General features: G+C 41.6%; 1 protein-coding gene across 2 annotated transcripts in view; it reads left to right on the top strand.

The window, feature by feature from the left end:
* Nucleotides 1–9,898: 9,898 nt before the first annotated feature.
* pax7a (paired box 7a) overlaps nt 9,899–21,131 on the top strand; it is an 84,371-nt gene continuing 73,138 nt past the window's right edge. Inside the window, exons 1-4 of one of the 2 annotated variants that reach the window (XM_063215728.1) lie at nt 9,899–10,389; nt 11,741–11,976; nt 12,456–12,585; nt 12,955–13,083. In XM_063215728.1, coding sequence (XP_063071798.1) covers nt 10,305–10,389; nt 11,741–11,976; nt 12,456–12,585; nt 12,955–13,083 — 580 coding nt within the window. In that variant the 5' untranslated portion in view covers nt 9,899–10,304. Of the gene's footprint in view, nt 10,390–11,740; nt 11,977–12,455; nt 12,601–12,954; nt 13,084–21,131 lie in introns of both variants that reach the window. The other variant, XM_063215727.1, reaches the window with a different exon arrangement.

Below are 21,131 nucleotides of genomic sequence, written 5' to 3'. Positions count from 1 at the left end.
TCTCTGTTTCAGCGCTTTTAAGTGGAGGGAACAGGTGAGGTCTGCTGTTGGGTGATAAGAGTTTTCTTGGCAGGGATGGAACCTGTCTCGTTTGCCCTTGTTGTTCTGCATGCGATAAAAGTCTATCCCGTCATTTGCCGTCTGTATCTGCCACGTATTGAAATCAATATGGCCTGCGTATTCATTTAAGTCTTTGCATGTCTCGTAAAATCACTCCGGAAGGTTAGAAAGTGGAGTCTTTCGTTGGTGCAAAGAGTACATCCTCTCTCAGTCTTCATGAAGACACAGTCTAGCATTGTGAAGGCATGTCTTCCATAAATGCATGATGGCAGAAGGAGTGCACATCTGCATGTTCATGTCCCTGAGTTGGCTGTTGAGGAGTCGGGATCTGCATCCGTCATTCAACTTTGGTGGACATGTGTGTTATCCAATGGAAATTCCACCATCATCAGCATTATTTCATGTTGTCTTTTCTAACGCTAAAATGGGCCTCGGCTGCACTAAGCTTACACAGTGTGGGTAGGGATCACTCATGGGTTTTCCCACTGGGGATACCCAGTGCTAGATATAGACTACTAGTTACCAGGAGTGGAACTTAATTTTTCCCCCACCAGTCACTGTGGTAGGTAGATTTTAAAATCTACCAGTCACTAGCTATTTTTACCAATCAAAGTGACTGGTGGGTCGAAAAATGTACCCATCACCCCTGAAATTTACCCGTCCTTGGCAGGTAGACGGGTGCTTATTTCCAACCCTGCTAGTTACTAAAGTTAGTAGTGCTGCCTACACTTCTCAATGCGTTAACTAAGGCCTCTATAACTTTATACATACAGTATAGTATATCACACAATGACTATATGCCAGAATGTGTGTGATCATAGTGGCACACGGACACTGAGGGATTGTGTTTTATAGCGTGTGAAAATCAAAAGATGACAAAGATTCTCAATATGTTCTATGTTTCAGGGGTGATGCTGCAACAGAATGTGGTTGAAAACATTTCCATGAAGCCTGGCATTCCACTGGAATCAACCGAGGTACAGCGCGTGTTCCTAGTCCGTCGCTATGGGCTATTCTTTGGTGGAAGCTTCCAGAAGCTAAGTTGCACAATCCTTTCACACAGAGTCCTAACGTGCACTTGAAAGAGCAGAGAAGCAAGTATGAGTTTATGATGCACAGTAAGCTTGCAGAAACCATGTGCACAGAATTGTACTATACAATGTGTTATGATCATGGGCCAAAATAATCAACACATCAACTTCTGTCGTCACTTTATTGAGTATTGTGAGGCTCATAATGACACTTCCTATCCCCAACATTATATTTGCTGTATATTTCTCATCCTCTTGCTAAAGTAACACTCTAAAGCCTATAAAGCCTTTTCTAGTCGGTCACCGTACAGTTCGTCTTTCGTTTGTCTCATTCACAATCAGAATGGTCTGTTTTATAAAGCGGTGGGAGGTAAGGGTGCACACATTCACAAAAACAGTAATCCAGGTGCCATAAAATTGTAGTAGCCGGTAATGTGAGAGAATGTTCAGCACACTGATTCAAAAAATGACATGTACCGTACAACAATGCTTTGGTCAATCCCACTGGTGGACTGCAACGTCGCTGTTTGTTAAGTAAGAAAGTATATATATTTTTTGGAGTTTATATCCAGGGTGCATCCATTGTTTTTACAAACCCACATAGTGTTGTTATAGTGTAGCTCATTATGGATGGCTGTGGCGTGAATTCAGAAGTGTTGTTTTCCCTTACAACAGTATGAGTTGATGAACCACTGCCATGGTTTCAAAGACATTATTTTAAGGTAAAAAACACTATTTGAGGCACTCCTTACTAAAGTTAAAAAGCCTTTATTAAATACTGGCTACATGCATGTAGCCAGTATTTAATAAAGGCTTTTTAACTACGTAAGGAGTGCCTCAAATAGTGTTTCTTATCTTTTCATGGAAGTTTGGACGCTCAAGTTCTTTTTGATGAGCACCCTTTTTTACTAACTGGATACAGGACCCAGTGAAGCATTCCCTTTTCTCTTTTTTGTTACATTATTTTAAGGGTTGAATCTGTTTTGGGATTTGCTTGTAGAGTAATTATTTGAAATGCTGCAGCTTCCCGCTTCCTTTAGCCACAATAACAACCAGGATTCACTTGGTGTGCAACTGTATCTTTGTGGAGCTTGTGGAGGACACATCTAATTATTAAAATACTATATAATATATATATTATATGCAGCATACATCTTGTGTAGTCCCTTGTATTAATCATACACGCTGTTTGAATGGCATTTATTTTGCCAATAATTTATCATTTTCCAATGATGCTCATGATGTATTTTGCCCATAACAACTGAGTCCAAAGTTATAGGATTCTTATGACACACATTCCACCAGATTGCTATTGACAGCCTAGGGATGCACCGATACCACTTTTTTGAAAACCGATACAAGTACGAGTACATTAATGTGTGTACTTGCCGATTCCGAATACCGATACCGATACCGATACCTTTTACCACCAAAATACAATGAAAATTAATGCATGACCTTGCTTTTTTCCACCTGTGATACTTGTTTTGTCCATTTCCATGTAGATTTAAATGTTAGTAAATGTATGAGGTGGCACTTTTTTCCATGCTGCTTTCAAGTCCACAGAATGTGACAAGATTTTGCATTGTTTTGTGTAATAGCAGTATCATTCCTGGTATCGGCAAGTGCTTGACGAGTACGAGTACGAGTACGAGTATAATGAGCAGTATCGGGTGCCGATACTGATACCAGTATCGGTATTGGTGCATCCCTACTGCTCTCCCACTTCTCTAGTAGGCGTAGTATGGTCACAGTCATCTGTAATAAAACAAATCACAATCATCAATGGAGCAATTCTAAATGTGTTCCTCTGTATCTTGAGTTACCTACTAAATACGCTTGCACCTGAAAACCTACTTTGTGAACTTGTTCGTGTTCTACTACCGGTATGTAATTTCACCAAGTAGCCTATGCTTGCGTATCTTAAATGCTTCCACAGAGGACTTTGGGAGGATGCCTACTGCATCGCTACACTGGAGCAAAATGCTGATTCATGCTGTAATATGAGTCTGAACTCCTCCTTAAAGAAATAAAGCAAGCATCCTTCAGTTTAAGAATGAGAGATAAAACTGAAGAGTATTTGTTGTATTTCCATAAGCTTGCATTTAGTGTTTGTAAAAGCTAAAGCAGTCAATGATAAGTAAGATAAAGCAGACAATGACTTGGGCTGGATGTTGGGTTGAGGTCCTAGATGGATTGTGGAATGCAACGGAAAAGGCTACATTACTTGACAATCTAACACCACATGTGACCTTGTACCATCGGCTGTCCACAGTCTTAGCAACATTGGTCTTAGTGTGGAAATTTTGATAATCAAAATCTTATTCATCAGTCTGTCATTTTATATGACAAGGGTTGCTGTCCAAAATGGTGCAGATTCTTGTCCAATATGGCTCAGTATGAAAATGAATCCTGTGTTCTGTCTATATCCAATTTTAATTTCAGTTTCACAAAAAAGTGATTTTGTTGGTAACACTTTAGAATAACTACCTATTCACAGCTTTATAAACACTTTATAAATAATGAACTAATTATCAACAAAATGTTTACAAATGTTTCGGCAAGAAATACTATGCTAACATAGTAGACACAGCGCAGTCGCATCGGTCCTGGAAGTTTCTCCTCCAAAAGACCAGAAGGCATGAAACCACTCCATTGTGCAGTCGTAGTTTGGTTATTACTCATTTACAAATATTTGTAAATGCTTTGTTAAATGTTAATTATTATTGAATGTTAATAAAGTGTTTATAAAGCTGTGAATAGGTAGTTACTATAAAGTGTTACCAAATTGTTTTTCAGCAACTTCTCCATAGCAGTTCATTGCTTTATGCATTTATGATTGCTCACATACAGTATAAAGTAAGAACAGAAGGTATTGCAAATGATGTCTGACATTTGTTCTGCAAATCTGCACCACATATAGTAACTGAAAAAGCCCACACACACTTTTAAATCTGCCAAGTGTGTATTTAAAATGCCTGTAAAGAGATTATCATTCATCTATCAATCTAAACCAAAGCAGGGATGTCTGATAAATTGTTTTGCAGGTTTTATAGTTTTGATTCCCTTGTGTTGCAATTACACATCCATAATAGGAAAAACATGTACAGGTAGAATATAAATCTTCTTTGCCTTCAGTGAAATGCTCCCAATCTATTCTGTCTCTATTCTCTCCACTCCGCTACAGATCTCCCAGTGCCACCTGTTGCTTCTGACCATTCTGATGATGGATCTCAAAGTGGCTTTGAGCGGTGCCACGTCTCGAGGTGTGTGTGAGCGACAAGGACAGAGCTGGAGTGCAGCGCTCCCTATGCCATCCCGTCTCATCTCCATCCTCGTGTGTCGCCGGCCGCCAGATAGGAATCTCTCTGGCCCTCTCCCGACGTGCTGCTCATGATTAATGGGAGTGTAAGGTAAAGCAAGCAGTGGCCCTCTCCGCTTACAAGACGTTTTATGCGCCTCCTTCGGTGTCCTGATCAAATAATTCCCAGAAGGAAGCAATAACACATTGACGTAATTCCCAGCAGATGTGAGGAGGAGCAGGGCATGGCAGCTTCTGCAAGCTATATAACAAGCGCCAGTCAGTCAGTCAGCACCAGGCAGGGACGTGTGTGTGTGTGTGTGTGTGTGTGTGTGTGTGTGTGTGTGTGTGTGTGTGTGTGTGTGTGTGTGTGTGTGTGTGTGTGTGTGTGTGTGTGTGTGTGTGTCTGTGCGTGTGTGTCTGTGCGTGTGTGTCTGCGTGTGTGTGTGTGTGCTTGTGTGTGTCTGTGCCTGTGTCTGTGCATGCATGCATGCGTGTCTGTCTGTGTGTGTCGTTGTGTGTCTGTGTGTGTGTGTGTGTGTCTGTGTGTGTGTGTGTGTGTGTGTGTGTGTGTGTGTCTGTGTGTGTCGTTGTGTGTCTGTGTGTGTGTGTGTGTCTGTGTCCGCATGAGATTTTTTTAGGTGATCTCTGTGTGTATATGTCTCCATGTTGCCTGGTTAACACCAGACCTAATCACAAGTTTCAGATTGAAACGATTGTGTAGAACTAATGGCAGTATGGGAGTTCCCAGGCTAATCTCCATGTGCATGCGTGAGGTGATCTGTGTGTCTGTATTTTTGGCTTGTATGTCTGTCTGTGTATATGTGTGTGTGTGTGCGCGCGTGCTCTAACTACAGTGAGTCAGAGGTCAACAGCTACTAAACCGGTGCTCTTGTGTTAACGATGAAAAGCTTTGTGTATTGCCTTTGTTGTTGTAGTGCTCTTAAAATGTGCTAACCGCCAGTATCTGTGTACTTGAAAAGGTCTGTCATTGTTGCTCAGTTTTGTAGAGGCAGGGACGTGTGTGTGTGTGTGTGTGTGTGTGTGTGTGTGTGTGTGTGTGTGTGTGTGTGTGTGTGTGTGTGTGTGTGTGTGTGTGTGTGTGTGTGTGTGTGTCTGTCTGTCTGTCTGTCTGTCTGTCTGACTTCCTGTCTGTCTCACAAACACTCGCAAATTAAACAGGAAAATGTTTTGCGGAACCATGGAAGAAAACATAATAATTTCGCCATGCATTAATTCCTGCAAACTGATGCAGACAGTATGTCTGTTATAATGGATTGAAAAAGATGCTTTTTAATCTCTTTTTTCCCCCACATGCTTTGAAAAAAAGATCTGCATTTAATCTCTCTTTAGTCCCCCATTATAATAATGTGTCTTTTGTGTACTCAGACATGAATGGCAAAACATCAGAAAGACACCACTTTGATTCAAAAAGCAGATAGGCTTGCTTTGCAGAGAAATGATTGCATTCACCTAAGAGCGGAGTAGGACATTGTTAATTGCCATGTCACAAATATTGTGAGGCTATGTAGGGAAGTGTTTGAAGACGAAACATCTGATCAAGATAAGATTGGGAGGAGGCAGGCAGCATCTGAAGAGAGGAGTGTTTAAGAAGTTTGGAGCAAAGCGCCTGTGTGTGTGTGTGTGTGTGTGTGTGTGTGTGTGTGTGTGTGTGTGTGTGTGTGTGTGTGTGTGTGTGTGTGTGTGTGTGTGTGTGTGTGTGTGTGTGTGTGTGTGTGTGTGTGTTTGTGTGTGTAGCCCTGCTGTAAGCAGACATAAAGGGGTTAAGATCTGGAGCTTTTACCTTTAAGCAAGCTGGCGTTTATCAAAGCCCCGTGCCTGTAAGCAACAGCGATATCAGTCACTATGGCATTTTCACCAACAAAACAGCAATGCATTTCTTTATGCAGTCAAGGGCTTTTCTTCCAGCTGTGCTTGTGTGTGTGTGCTGTGTGTGTGTGTGTGTGTGTGTGTGTGTGTGTGTGTGTGTGTGTGTGTGTGTGTGTGTGTGTGTGTGTGTGTGTGTGTGTGTGTGTGTGTGTGTGTGCCCGTGTGAGAGGGGGGGAGGGAAAGGGGGGGTACACAGACATGAACATTTTATATGTTATATATTTATATCCACTTATACAGTGTTTACTGAAAAATGAGTTTTTCAACACGTAATACTAGGGTCAAGAGACCTACGCCTAATACTCAGACACCAACTAGGCCCATGTTATCATATGCCAATCTGACGGGTGTTATGAAGGAGCCCATCATACCCACTCATGATGGACATGTGCAAGCATAATTCATTTCAGTTTAACCCCATGTATTTGTAGCTTGAGCCGGACGTTTTTGCAATCTGTTTGTGATTGGATGCACCACACAAAACAGTGCTGTTTATTGTTGGTATACCCTATGCATTCATTTTGTACACATGCGTTGTGATACTGTAAAAGTCACGTAGACAAAAATCTGCTATACTTGTAGTATGTCACATAGATTATTTCCATACCCGTAGCCTATGTGGATTCTCCATCAGTTGTCATTCTGATGTATCAAAATTAATCACAGAATGTGATCTGGAATTCAGCAACCGTCTTTTATCTTTTTTTTAAAGGGACACTGTGCAGGAAATGGTCAAAAAAGGTACTGCAACTATGCTGCTCATTGAAACCGGGCTGCCTATTGCCAAATTTGATAGTTTACTAAGTAATAAACAAATATTTTCTAGTATGGTCCAGGTACAGTATTTTTTTGCAGCTAAAAATGGCATGGCTATTTTTGGAAATTCAAAATGGTGGACCATGGAGAAGATCCCCCTTTTCATGTATGAAAAATGCTATTTTTCCAGTCAGAGTGAATACTTAGAATTTGATGCTGGTGGTAAGTATTCATGAAAAAGGTAACATTAGTGAATGGGCAGCCTGAGTTCTGTAAATAAACAACTAAAAATCTCACACAGTGTCCCTTTAAGTAATCAAAATTATTCGTTGATAAAAACACTGAACTTGTGTGAGAACTTTTTTCTAACCCAATTCTCTGCTAACTCTTCCGGATATTGAAACCAACAGGCTACGTCTTGTTTTCATAACAATCATTGTGTATAACTTGGTGTGGTGTGATTGAAGGCATAACAATATCTGAACCGACTTTTTCCTCGTGATTCTGAAATGTTCTTAAATCCTCACTTCTATGCAATATCATGTAACACTTTTCAGAGATGCAATTTCCTATAGGCACCTCCACATTTCCGAGAAATTGCATCAAATGCGCCAGTGCGTATGGCCTACAGATAGGGCTACTTAAAAAAAGAGTGTTGCTGACAAAATACTTGCGGTGTAATACACCTTATATTATGGAGGGTAATTTGGAGAGAACCCGGAGCGCTTCCAAAGGCTTGCAATCGTGCATCTACTGTCAATAACTTTACACAAAGCTCGACGCAGGAATGAGCACGCATCTATCATTTGTAGCCCATTCAACAATCAGCAGGTTGTTACTTTAACATATCCTCCTCAAAATCCGGAGATGCGAGGGTGGCAAAAACTCAAACTGCTACTCAAGTAATAGGCTAATTAGTCCCTGCTGGCTCCTCTGCTAAAAGTGTGGCGACACTTATACCAACGTGGTAGGTGATTGCGCGCAAAATATTGCCCCGCTAACAGAATTATTTCTCTGTGTAAATTCTATACAATGTCGTGTTGTTAGGGAATGTTGTAAAAACATAAATAATAAATCAGATCTCTGGACGTGGGCTGCTGGGCTCCCAATTTGTACTGATCTCACCCCCCCCTCTCTCTGTATGAATAGAAAGAGCACCGTGAGTAGCTATAGCACTTTGCCTGGCAAAGGGGCCTGATGATATAGCTTGGACAGTTTTTCATAAACCTGTGGCGAGCTCAGAGTTTTCCATCAAAGCTGTCCGTTTTCTGGAAAACGCCTTTGTTTGGCTTCACGTGATTGATGCTCGACTTAATCCAAGGCTCGCCAAGTCCTCCCAGGAGGTTGAGCCGGGCTCTTTGTGCCTCCCCAGCCCATGTGAAGCAAACCAAAGCGGGAGAGGGTCAGGGTACTACGGCTGGGTACCAGTTCCTCCCCACCACAGCATCTGCATGTGAAATCGCCATTTCACCCCTCCACACTCCCTAATTGTTGTAGAAATTATTTGTGAAATTGCCTTCCTCCAGGAGTGTTTTCCACGGCAATTGTCACACAATTTTCTATGCGCGGCGGGCCCACAGAGCCGGCACACGGGGCCCGTCCATTCAACATATGTGACTTTTCTCATTCCACGATAAAGCTGAATCATGTACTCTTACTACAGTTTGTCCAAGGGCTATTTGTTATTGTAAGAGCTGTTCCACCACAGGTTTGACATCTGTTGCCAGCTTTGCCACCGAACTCAGTCAATTGGAAATCCTTTCAGTTAAAACTCTTTACGTTCTCAGTGTAAAAGATGCTTCGGCATAAGCTAACCGAGATGCAACATTAATTTGACAGCTCTGCTCATTAAAATATTGTTTGTATTTTGCATAGATTAATGGTTAATACATAACGACACGCAAATAACACGTTCCGTTTCTTGCAGTGGGCTATGCTAAATTTCTAATGCAGGGAGTATGAAAGACTGCTGAATATATTGTCAATATTTGCTGGGTGGGTAGACAATTTTAAATTTATTTTTTCGGTTTCCCATCTTCTAAACGAGTTCTTAATATCGTGCGTAAAAGAGACGCAGTGGTTCCATACGTGTCATTACGCACCACTGTAATGAATTATAAAATGGTTGTTTTACGCTGTTTATTGCACGCTTTCTTGCATGATATTGGAACTATGACCTCAGTGTCAGGATCAAATGTCAGGTCATAGGGTACCTGTCATTATGGCTGCCATGCGTAAAAAGTAAGCTATGTTGAGCGTTTATGTTTTGTGGGAAATTAAATTATATTCAAATGACCGAACGATTGACTTTTAAAACCAATCAGTATTATTCTGAACGACACGTGAATTTATCTGATTTGTCAATTCATTAGAATGAAAGGGAACACTGAATATAGTTAGATGATACACGCCTGCAATCCAGGCAAAACCTTCAAGAGAAATCAAATGCATTGATAAAAAATGAATTTGTGTTCAATAAAATAAGATTTACGCACACACTGGCAGTGAGATTATGCATATGTATTACTTTAAGTTTTTGAAAGTTATGCATGCACTAGAAGCTAGTGCACTCACCAATCATTATTCTTCCTCGCTGCAAAAAAAGGGACAAAAAGGGTCCCATTTGTGTGATTTTATTATTTGAGTTTGGCTGCATGATGGGGGTGACGCAACGCTTTCCGAGCGGAATGTGACTTTGCGTCCCTCCAAAGCAGCTGCCATTGGTCGACCGGTCCGTGGCTATACCCTCTCCCTCAATCATGAATAAAAGAAAGGCCACCGAGCCTATCGGTGTGCTCCGCTGCCTCCTCCTCCAACGTGCTCCAAAGTTAGCCACTTTAAACTACTCCCATCCAGCCAACAGACGTTGTTGTCAAATCTAAAGCCGAGCACCCACAGTGCCACGACAAAAGAATAAAAATATAACGAATGCTCAAGCCGATTTTTTTGTGAGTGCAGGACGCACGACTTTGCTCAACACACTTTCCCTGCATTTGCACCTTGCAGCAAGAGTTGTTTTCCCTTCTTTTCTTGGAGACTGGCTGCTAAGTACTTGACCACCTACTTGTACTTTTTTTCTCTCTCCTTCCTTCAATTTTTGACGGGGGTATGGTGTACCGGATTTTCTGCTTGGAGTTTCGATTTTAATGGTTGGCGCTTTGTTTACTTTCCCGAGGGGCACGCAGTTCGTCCAAGATTAATTGTGGACCTGTTGGTGAGACTGATTTATTTGGCGTAGTTTCCCGATTTTTTCTGAAGTAGCTGGAATGGCTACTTTACCAGGAACAGTACCACGAATGATGCGTCCAGCCCCAGGCCAGAATTATCCCAGAACTGGATTCCCTTTGGAAGGTATGCGGACAACTGAAGACACGCATAATACAAAATAGAGGGATGTGTGCGTTCACAGATGGCCTAGAAGAATGCACAATTATGTGTCTGCTTTTAACTTTTCCCAACTCAAATTATCCTTTCGACACAGGGTCGTGCCTTTGTTAAATCATCATGGGTATACACCATTTTTAGAATGGACAGCATAGTAGAATATGTTCATAGGCGATGACTTTCCCTGTAAAGAACACTGTCAGGAAGTGTCAGTGGTTGGCTAAATATCAATGTGAGAAGAGATTTCCACAGACAAATGGCAAAGGCTTTTCACGAAAGAACAGTCAAAAACTTGTAGTGTTTCTTATAGCCTATTGTTGGTAGTAAAATTACAATTCTCCAAGTTCTTACAACTGTTCACGTGCATGTAGATACATTTAAATATTTAAATACAAAATAAGAGTGTATAGAAATATTGTCTACAATGGCCTACCTTATCAGACACAATAGGTGTTCAAGTGTCTATACGTGTAAACGTGTGTGTGTGTGTGTGTGTGTGTGTGTGTGTGTGTGTGTGTGTGTGTGTGTGTGTGTGTGTGTGTGTGTGTGTGTGTGTGTGTGTGTGTGTGTGTGTGTGTGTGTGTGTGTCACAGTTCCCATTGCACGGGAGCTGTTCCCAGACAGTGCCAGTGCGTGCTCAAGTGGCCTTTACCTTACCGCACAAAGCCACGATTTTTGTAAGTTACTGAAGCCGTAGGATTTGCTCAAGTGTCCCAATTCAGCAAATGGGGAAAAAACACACAGCTAAGAAATGGCTCAAAGGATCACATCAATATTTGTATAGCATGACTACGAATAATTAAGGTGAAAAGTGGTACACTCTTTAGTGCCTCTTGAATGCTAAATTTGACATTGGCATGCTGTTTACATCCAGTGTCATTTGCATTCTTTGTGGACAGCAGGGCTGTGCATTAGCTTGGCTATGGGGTTCTGAATTAGTCTGTTAATTGCTTAAATGCAAAGAGAACTATTACATTTTGCATCACATATTACAAACTTTGCATCACCCCAAAGACAAAAACAGTGAAGGGTGCAATTGGCTTAACATTCACCATGTTTGTCATAAATAGTGATCAAAACATAATAAAGTCACACTTTAAAACGCATTAATGTTGAAATTCAATTCAGTCCATTATCCACTGTTTTTTGGTGATTGTCATGAGTTTGATTTGAAATGATGTATGCTTCAGTAATGTGTACAATGTATATTGCAGCCACGTTACGCGTGCGTAAAGTGATGAATATCGACACGTGGGCAAAGCAACAAACATTATATGACACTGTTGTGTTTTTAATGTGCATCTTTGTTACTACACAGTATCAACGCCACTGGGACAAGGCCGGGTGAACCAGCTCGGTGGAGTTTTCATCAATGGAAGGCCGCTGCCAAATCATATCCGCCACAAGATAGTAGAGATGGCCCACCACGGCATCCGGCCCTGCGTAATCTCGCGACAGCTGCGAGTTTCCCACGGCTGTGTGTCCAAAATCCTCTGTCGGTACCAGGAGACGGGCTCGATTCGCCCCGGGGCAATAGGTGGAAGCAAACCCAGGGTGAGTAAAGGCATAGGGCATAGAGACCGGTCTGATGTTTACACCGCTTTAAAACAACCACAGTGCATTTAGCCTCCTGTTGCAAGTCATTAATGCAGTGAGTCAGGGCACCACAATCACAGTTGCCTACATTATAGATTAAGGGTGCCACCAAGTGCACGTTCTATTAGCTTCACAGAGGAACATCACATCAGTAACATTGGACATTTAATTGTAAATCGTGGAGATAGTCCTACTTGACGTTTTGTGGCCTGGTGTCTAGTGGTTTGGTGCTAACAGCAATGGGCCTAAGGTCAGTCATGGTGGACAGGCCCCATGTATTCAACTGTACAAGAATGGCACTTTGGCTCATTATAGATTAAACATTAAATGGTGAGGTCTGATTTGGCTTCAAATGTTAATTATGTTGGTCTACACAGCAATGGTAGGTGAATTAAAATACCATCTTCTCTTTCCGGCGCACAATTTGAAACCTAAAGCAGGTGGCAACGCCGGACGTGGAAAAGAGGATTGAGGAATACAAACGAGAGAACCCAGGAATGTTTAGCTGGGAGATCCGAGACAAACTTCTGAAGGACGGGGTGTGCGACAGAAGTACGGTTCCTTCAGGTGAGGCCTCAGCCGGTAAGCACTGATTCCTTTCTCCCGCCAACTTCAACAACTTTGTGTAATAACTTTGCTTGAACCTGTAGATGTTATGTGTTGCTCTTGAGTATGGAATTTCAAAAACGTTTTTTTTTTTTTAAAAAGAAAGAAAAGAAAAGAAATCGGGATGGGTCACTTTATATTTAGGCCTTCCGCGTGATTATAGGGACATTGTAATGTGTTGGAAATGAAAAACAATTGGACTGTATTTAATTAGTAAGATGCCCGTTATTTTGTATTGCTTTCTGGCAGTCTAATGAATTTAAGTGGAAAAAATATGCATTTGCCACGCTAGCCCATCTTAAAGCTGCATTCTCGTGTCTTCTTCCTCAGTGAGCTCTATTAGCCGGGTTTTGCGCGCACGCTTTGGGAAAAAAGATGACGATGATGATTGTGATAAAAAGGATGACGACGGGGAGAAGAAAACCAAACATAGCATTGACGGCATACTCGGAGATAAAGGTAATTTGCCTTTTATCATTTTATTTAGTGTAGCACAGGCGTATTATTATTATTATTATTATTATTATTATTATTATTATTATTATTATTATTTGATGTTGGTGTAAAGTAGTCCTGCCTATCTATGAAAGTAAAGCAGTGTTACTTGGTAGTGAGGCCGTGAATTATTGGACACTACCTGCTGCTATCGCGCACTTCTCAACACCCTCTATTTTATTTGGGTAGACTTCTGTAAACAGGAAATGGCTCCTCGGCAAATGCCAGTAATTACTCATGCTGTTCAGATTCCTCTATCCAGCTCCTTACTCAATTATTTATATGGCCTCTGACGTAAGGTATTTAGCTCCAGTAAATTAATTTGTGTAACAGATTCCTCTGCGGCTCCACTTAACGACCCGTCTAAACGACAGCTGACAGATGACCCATTTGACAATCAATGTCAATGGAAGCAACTTGTCAGTTGGCTTCAAATGAATTGCATGGATAGAGTTGCTCTGCTGGCGATGTTTATTCTCCATAAAGTGACTGGTTTGAGAAGCGTTTTACACAGATAAATATTTTTCAGGACAGGCCAGACTTTGAAGTGTGTGTGTGTGTGTGTGTGTGTGTGTGTGTGTGTGTGTGTGTGTGTGTGTGTGTGTGTGTGTGTGTGTGTGTGTGTGTGTGTGTGAGATAGAGAGTGTGTGTGTGTGTGAGAGAGAGTGTGTGAAATACCCAGCTGAATTCCATTATAGGCCTATGCAGCGTGTTTACAAATTCATAATTTTCATCGATTTTTCTTTTTTTTTTAAACGTTGATGGCGAAATAAATAAGTATTTTTGATAGGTCCACTCCAACAAGGCTCGCTTCTCTGTCTGTCAAACACAGGCTCAAAAGCTCCTTGACAAAGGTTGTCTGTTAGACAATAACAGATTGTGAAAAGGTGTTGACAAAAAGCTCTTAGCAGCTCCGTCTTTTTTTCTCCAAACTTGAAGATGAACTTGAGAGAAAACCCCGTCGCCATTTAAGCCGTTCCCAAAAGCGAAGAGGCCTCTGCCGCACAAAGGCAAATCCTCGAAAGCACGGCAGCGAAAAGGGTTATAGAGACTGCATGAGTCTTATTCAAAAAAACCTCCAAAAAAAGGGGAGGGCAAAAAAAGTTTGGACAAAAGAGCAAGTGGAAAAATAAAGGCGGATGAATTATTCAGTGCGCCCCGCTGGTAGATAGTTTTGTAATATTAAGGAATCGCCTGCTGGAATTGACCAAACACCGGACTGCGCAAAACGTTTCTTTTAGTCTGTAAAATGGCTTGTGCTTATTATTGAATTGGGCAATTGTGACAGCCTGTTTGCCTGTGGTGTGGGATATGGAAGCACTCGGGCTGTGCGCCGCCATGCAGAAATCTACTCCGGACGCACAGCACTGCAAAGATGAGGAATTTTAAAATGTTTATGGACTGAAGTGTTAATGCCGCTAAATGTTGAATTGTTACATGCTTATTGTAAATGTTAAAACATGTCAAATGGCACGTGTGCATAGTTTATTTTGAGCATCGTTTATGCTTCCATGCCATTTGTTCATAGGCCTACCTTGTATTTTCTTGATAATATCACAAGCTGAAATTCTTGACTCTGGAGTGTTGTAAAGATTGTTAATTGTTGGTCTCTGCTGAATCAAACGCTAGAAATCTGATTAAAAATGGATTAGTAGCATTTCTGATGTGGGAGAGTAACATCATTTGAACAATCTCCTTCGTATAGCAAGTCACTCTTGTTAATCTTGTGATGAGTCAAGCTGCATCAGCTTCTAATGGATCTTATCATGTGATTTGTTTATTGGGGGTATGTCAGTAAATTTGTGCGCGTCTGAAGTTTTTAATTTGGCCGGAATGTTATACCAGCGTCTCGGGCAGAATTTTTTTTAGTAAACCACAGATGTTAATTATTCCTGCAAATCACTCCTTAATGACCTCGTGTTTAAAGCGAAGTAGCAAATGTGCGTTTTAATTCTTGAAAAGATTCGCATTTTCCCCAGTTGCAGTTTACCATCCGCCTGGCGTTTAATAATGTTAAGACTTATTAGAGTTGGTAATGAAAAGGGTGTCTTCTGAAAGGGCGGTTGTGTTACAGCGGGCTCTAATAGCTCGCGGGCATGGTGAGAAATGCATTTATCCCCAATCAGCCCTCGCTCTCTGGGTTTCCAGCACAAACGTTATGTTGAAGGGTTTTAAACCCGATTAAATTGAGCCCTTTATTTCTTTTCACTTTCATCTTTAAACGGCTCACTCTGCCTTGCCCAGGGCACAAATTCATGAGATTTTTGGTTTATTTAACATTATTTAGCCTATTTATTTATTATATAGGCTATATTTACAGTCTGATTGGCTTCTTGCTATCTTTCAATGTCCATATGTTCTGGAATCAGAAGAGGCATTATAGCCCGAGTGTAATAAATAGAACATGGTTTTACAGGAATTGTGGACATTTTAAGTAATACCAGGACAGCTGTCTTAATTTTCCCCCGGTGAAATAACAACATTTAGCATCCTGTGTAGCTTACTGCTCACACTGCTTTCTCTTCTAAAGACATTTCTCTTTTCCCTATGCACCTGATGTGCTTGCTCTGACATGGGCGTGGCGCAATTACAGTTTAGTGCCATTACACCTGCCATCCTCATTAGCGCGCAACCGAATTATGAACGCCACGGACAGAGGCGCGGAACATGCCACGTTTAATTACGCACAGTGCTCAGGACGACTTGGCGGCAATGGAGGATGGACGAAGATGTGTTTTCATCTCACCTGGTGGAGCTATTGTATTTGCAGCCACACAACACTCCTCCATCCCCACACACCCCTGCGCTCCCACTCCAAAAAAGCGCCTGTGCCTGTCTGCCCATTTATCGTGAGCCATCTGCAATAACTAAAGCAAGCACTGTCCGCTGTCAGTGAAGGTGTTGAGGAGAGGGACACTTCAGCAAATCGGAGGATTACCTGAGGTTCTCAATCTAATCAAACAGAGGCCAGGCGGGATTTGCGCGTGTTGTGCGGGGATAATAATAGGCCAGTGGGGGCGATACCCGGGTATCAGACAGTCTGCGGCTTCGGGCTCACTCTCACTGTGCATATTCAATTAAGGAGACCAGAGGCCCACAGGACAACTCCGAGATATGCTTTACAGAAAGCAAACTAGACAAAAGCATATTGTCGTAATGATGAACATATAAAGAGCATGGCTACTGGCTAGCGATACGTGTGCGTAATGGAGTGCTATTTGCTTCCAAACAATTTATTCTGGGTTTTTTTTGTGCAAAATAGAATCAAATGTTGATAGGGCTATTAATACCATGTCCATTTTGAAGGGGAAAGAACGGGGAACCATAAAGTTCACTCGCTGTTGACAACTATGGACGGACATATTTTAGTCCACGAGCTACAGTTCCCCCAACACCTCACCACGTTAAGCAGTTTAAACACCCATGAACAGCCTCCTTCGCGGCCCTCTCCTCTTTACTATGGCCTATATTTATATCGAAATAAAACGAATATTTCGCAGTCTAAAGCCAGGCTGAAGGAGAGGGGACTGGGGAATGAAGCACGAGACCACTTCAAACAAATCCATCTGGAATAGTATGCGCGCGGGAGAGAGATTTAGTGAAAGTATGGGGAAGTTATTTAGCTATTAATAACATTTTTCCTCGGGCATCGAGACCCACTCCATCTGCACTTTCTCGTTGCTATTTGGCGGGGTTGAAATTGAGGGAGACCCAAATGTTGGGCAGAGATAACAGTGGCATCACAGCCCGGACCATGCGTTGCGCATCACTGCATTAAACTAGGATTAACCTCCCCTTTCCCGCCACTCTCTCTCTCTCTCTCTCTCTCTCTCTCTCTCTCTCTCTCTCTCTCTCTCTCTCTCTCTCTCTTTCTCTGTGAGTTTCTGTCGTACCGAATCATTTCTTTTGTCAAATAATAGAAAGAATGCACAGTAAGCATGGCATGTATTATTATTATTATTATTATTATTATTATTATTATTATTATTATTATTATTATTATTACCCAGTGCTATTATAATATGCTAATATAAATAATAACAATAATGTAAGTATCATTAACCTAGGCCTACTTATTTAAAAAGGCGTAAAATGCACCCTGATAGCGTCCAAATCAATAAAATTGAACATTTTCCTTTCTTTTATAAAAAAAAGGAAAAAAACGAAAAAAACGGTTTGCCAGTGTCCAGTGGATTTTTTTTTAATGTAAGGAATTTTATAGTTAACCCTTCCGACGGGAATGTTCATTCATCTGCTGTCAGACTTTAATAGGCCCACTAGGAATGTAAGGAATGGCTTAACGCGTCAGTGCGCGCAATCCAAAATGTCTGTTTTGTTGACACTTTTCGCTATTGTAGCCATACCGTTATCTGCTGCGGTAACTGTGCGTGACAGCCGGTCGACCTGTAACTTGACGTGTTAAGTCGTTAACGTAATGACACGTCAACTGGTACCAATTTACAAGAACAACCTTTGAAATAGCAGAAGAGGACTTGATAAGTCCCGAGGAATATTAAAGTGTAATTATAGACAGCGGTTCTTCTGACCTATGAACTGAAGGCGGTCCCTGAATTTGTCACGAAAGGGGATTTGGGTATATGTTTCAGAGCCCCTTTTTTAATGTGCAGGCTAAATGCCAGAGTGGCCTATATACTAGGTGAGCCAACTGGAGATTCGGCTGGGGAACATGACAGACTACATACTTTGATCCGTTCGCTCTCTATCCATATCAGAAACATTTGGCGGTGACACAAACACAATGGGAGTTCATCATATTACAGACTGACAGTGGTGTTTTCAACTCTCTCTGTCTGTTAATTAAAACGAGCCTTGCCATGTGGGACAGGCTCTATCTCTATCTATGCGCTCTCAGCCCAGTAGGGTACTTAGGAGAATGGCATGGGGATCTCTTGTGGGGGTTCTAAGGCGCAATCTTCTCTTTTCCGACTGCTTAGGGGAAATTCTGAAGTGTACAGAAGAAGACATGGGGATTTCTACTTCATATATAATGGCAGCTGAATAATCCTCCCCCTCTTAATAACTTTAAAGGATTCAATTTCTCCTCACGTTTGAAGGACTGAATGTTTCTGGCGCACTGGGGTGCCAGCTGTAAAACTCAAGGTGAACCTGTAACTACACAGTAAATTCTGCAGTGCTCATTTAACACTTAGAGAGTTCATTTGAGTCCATTTGGACTTAAATGAACTCTGTAAGTGTTGAATTAACACCACAACATTTACTGTGTACACCGAAATTATTGTTTTATTCTGGGTTTGTATCCATTGTCGATGACGTCATTTTATCTTTAATTCTTTGTCGAAATTGAGTCCATATGAGCATAGATCCCACGAACAGACAATGACAATTAAAGTTGATCAAGCTATAGGTGAGCTTGCATTATCTCCTCACCGCCGGTTGTGGTGGACGTCAGTGAAAGCGCTGACCATCCAGCGGAAGGGGCGCTTTGGCAGATTCTTGGAACAAAGCGAGCAAAACGGGGAGGGAATTCCTGCTGACACAAATTAAGGAAGAAGTATTGCCCTCGGGGGCTTCCTATCGTGTAACAGAAGTGGTTTTGATGGGGAAAGTGCGCCACTATCACTGTCTGTGGTTTAATTTGGTTTTCAGCTCTATCGGGGGACCTCTCCCTGACCTCCAGAATTGTAGCTCATGCCCCCGCAGTTGCAGTCTGGTTCCTCCTGCAAGAGCCTTTTCTGATATAAGGGGAAAAAAAAATCAGCAGTGGAAGATTTGACACGGGGCAACATTTGGTCGTCTTTAATGGCACTGAGTAGGGTATGGTGGATTGATGTTCAGCCGCCTGCATGGATTACATTTCTAACTAGCCTAGCTCACATTAGATGAATATGATATGCTCCAAATCACACTCAGTTAAGCTAATCGAACAATACGCTTTCCATGTCTCTGTGAATGGGAGCCCCATAAGCAAGTAGGCTGAATTCAAGGCTAATAACAATGTCGTAACCTGTATTTTGCATAATGCGTAATATTTTGGGTGTAGACCTTCCGATGAATGTGGTCAGATAGTTGTCCGATAAAATAAGAAAATAAGAAAATGAGACGTGGGAAAAATAGTCATGCGGAATAATTTTGCACATTGCCATATTCACACTCATTCACAACAGCTCAATTGAAAATAAAAAAGATGTACAGCCATACACCGGCCATATGTGATGTGCGAGCTCCACTGCTAGCCACCCTTCCTTTACCATGGAGAGCTCGGGCGCTACTTGGCAACTGATGCGAAGCGTGTGCGCGCATAATTCATCCTGGTGTAATGGGGAAACAACTCCCCGTTTTCCTCATGTGTGAGGCGACCTAAATGACACCTCTGGTGATATTTCGAAATTGTCATTATTATTAATCAGATTTTGTTTTATATTGGACATTTAACCTGGCCGTGCGTAAAAACTTTCATCCAAGTGGTAGAGTAGGCTTATGTGAAAGATTATGTTCGGTATGGTGGTAGGACGTCCCGAACACTATGATAAATCGAGTAACCTACACATACATGTTACTATTTGGATAGGGTATATGGCATATTTATTACAACAAAAATATATACAATGCGCGTAATGGCAACACAGAATGACACGGATATTGCCATACGGCAAAACTAATTAACAATAAAAAACATTAAAAAAAACTATTTTAATCACCAAAGCGTGGACTATGAACAACTTGGACATCTGTGCATTTGAAGGTAAATTCGTCGTTAACTGACTGAGAGATCCAGTAATGCAAAACTAGTGGGCATGTCTTTAAGAAATGTAAAGTCGATTCCGTCTTAACTGATTGAATGAAAATTGACCGTTCAGTGTTGCAAGGAAAATGTATCCAGACCGCTAAGCCTATTTAACAATGGTGGAATAGGCCTAGTCTGTAGCTTTGGTAGGCTAGGCTACTTATCCCACGCCACTTTTCTCCTGCTGATTTGACAAAAGGCGAAACTCTTTTTAAGTAGCCTAGGTGTAATTTTCCCATTTCGTCCAGACAGTGTTTAGATTAACCCATAGGCACAGTACAATGAAGGCCTATAACGACATAACCTACATGCTGCGATTGTTATTATTATTATTATTTTTAAACCAGACAGCAACAAGTGTAAGAATGGGCAATCGACGTATCTGTAACTAAATCAAAAGCGGATTCGAGAACCACGTTTGTTGATTGATGGTGATTGCTTATTAATAGCTGTTATTGTGGGAGAGTGGAGAGCATCGGCTATAATTTAATTCAGGCGTAAATTAGTTGAAGACACCCCAGTTATCCCTCCATTGTGACAACCTGACGTTGAACTCGGTAAACTGGAGTTGACAGCAGGGACGCTATCCAGGGATCTCCTCAGACCTGACTCGGAAATCATAATTTGACTGGTCTTTCCCCTCATGAAAACGAGGCGCTGAACTTGTCAGCTCCAATTAGGACGCTATAACGCGCTTTGGCCGGGAACAGTAGGCGGTGGGACAGGGCAGTCCACACGAACTTGTTTTGTTATGAGCCAGACGAGGGAAGGTGGGATAATGTTACGCACAGTGGGGTTTGGAATAGCAACTGACGGGGCGTTTGCACTGTTTGCTAGTTTGTCAATTGTATGCCTCACCCCGCGGGCAAAGTGGGACAGACCATGCGTGGACGCTGGCGGTCCCTTTCTAATTGAGTATGAAATTAATTAGAATAGACATTCATTAAGGCCTTTAAAGTTTGGCTAATTTTTCCACAGACTTTAAAAGGTATAAGAGTGGATTAATGGCTTATGGCCAATATACATTTATTGCATCCTAGTAATTTGTGCTGCCTAAACGGATGTCAGAGGAAATCTTGAAAGTGACAACCCTACAATCACCAGTGGCAGCGATTAATAATATAAATAATGATTGTACGCATTAATATAAAATAATCAATAAGGTCTTGTTGTGTGGGCTATTTTTCATCAAAATGAAAGATTTGAGCATTTGTCACCAGCGAGCCATAGAGCATTTATTTTCAGC

This window comes from Engraulis encrasicolus, chromosome 14 (genome assembly GCF_034702125.1).
Source record: "Engraulis encrasicolus isolate BLACKSEA-1 chromosome 14, IST_EnEncr_1.0, whole genome shotgun sequence".
NCBI classification, from domain to species: Eukaryota; Metazoa; Chordata; class Actinopteri; order Clupeiformes; family Engraulidae; genus Engraulis; species Engraulis encrasicolus.
The sequence above is the reverse complement of the archived record's forward strand: the minus strand, read 5'-3'. Positions and strand labels throughout refer to the sequence as shown.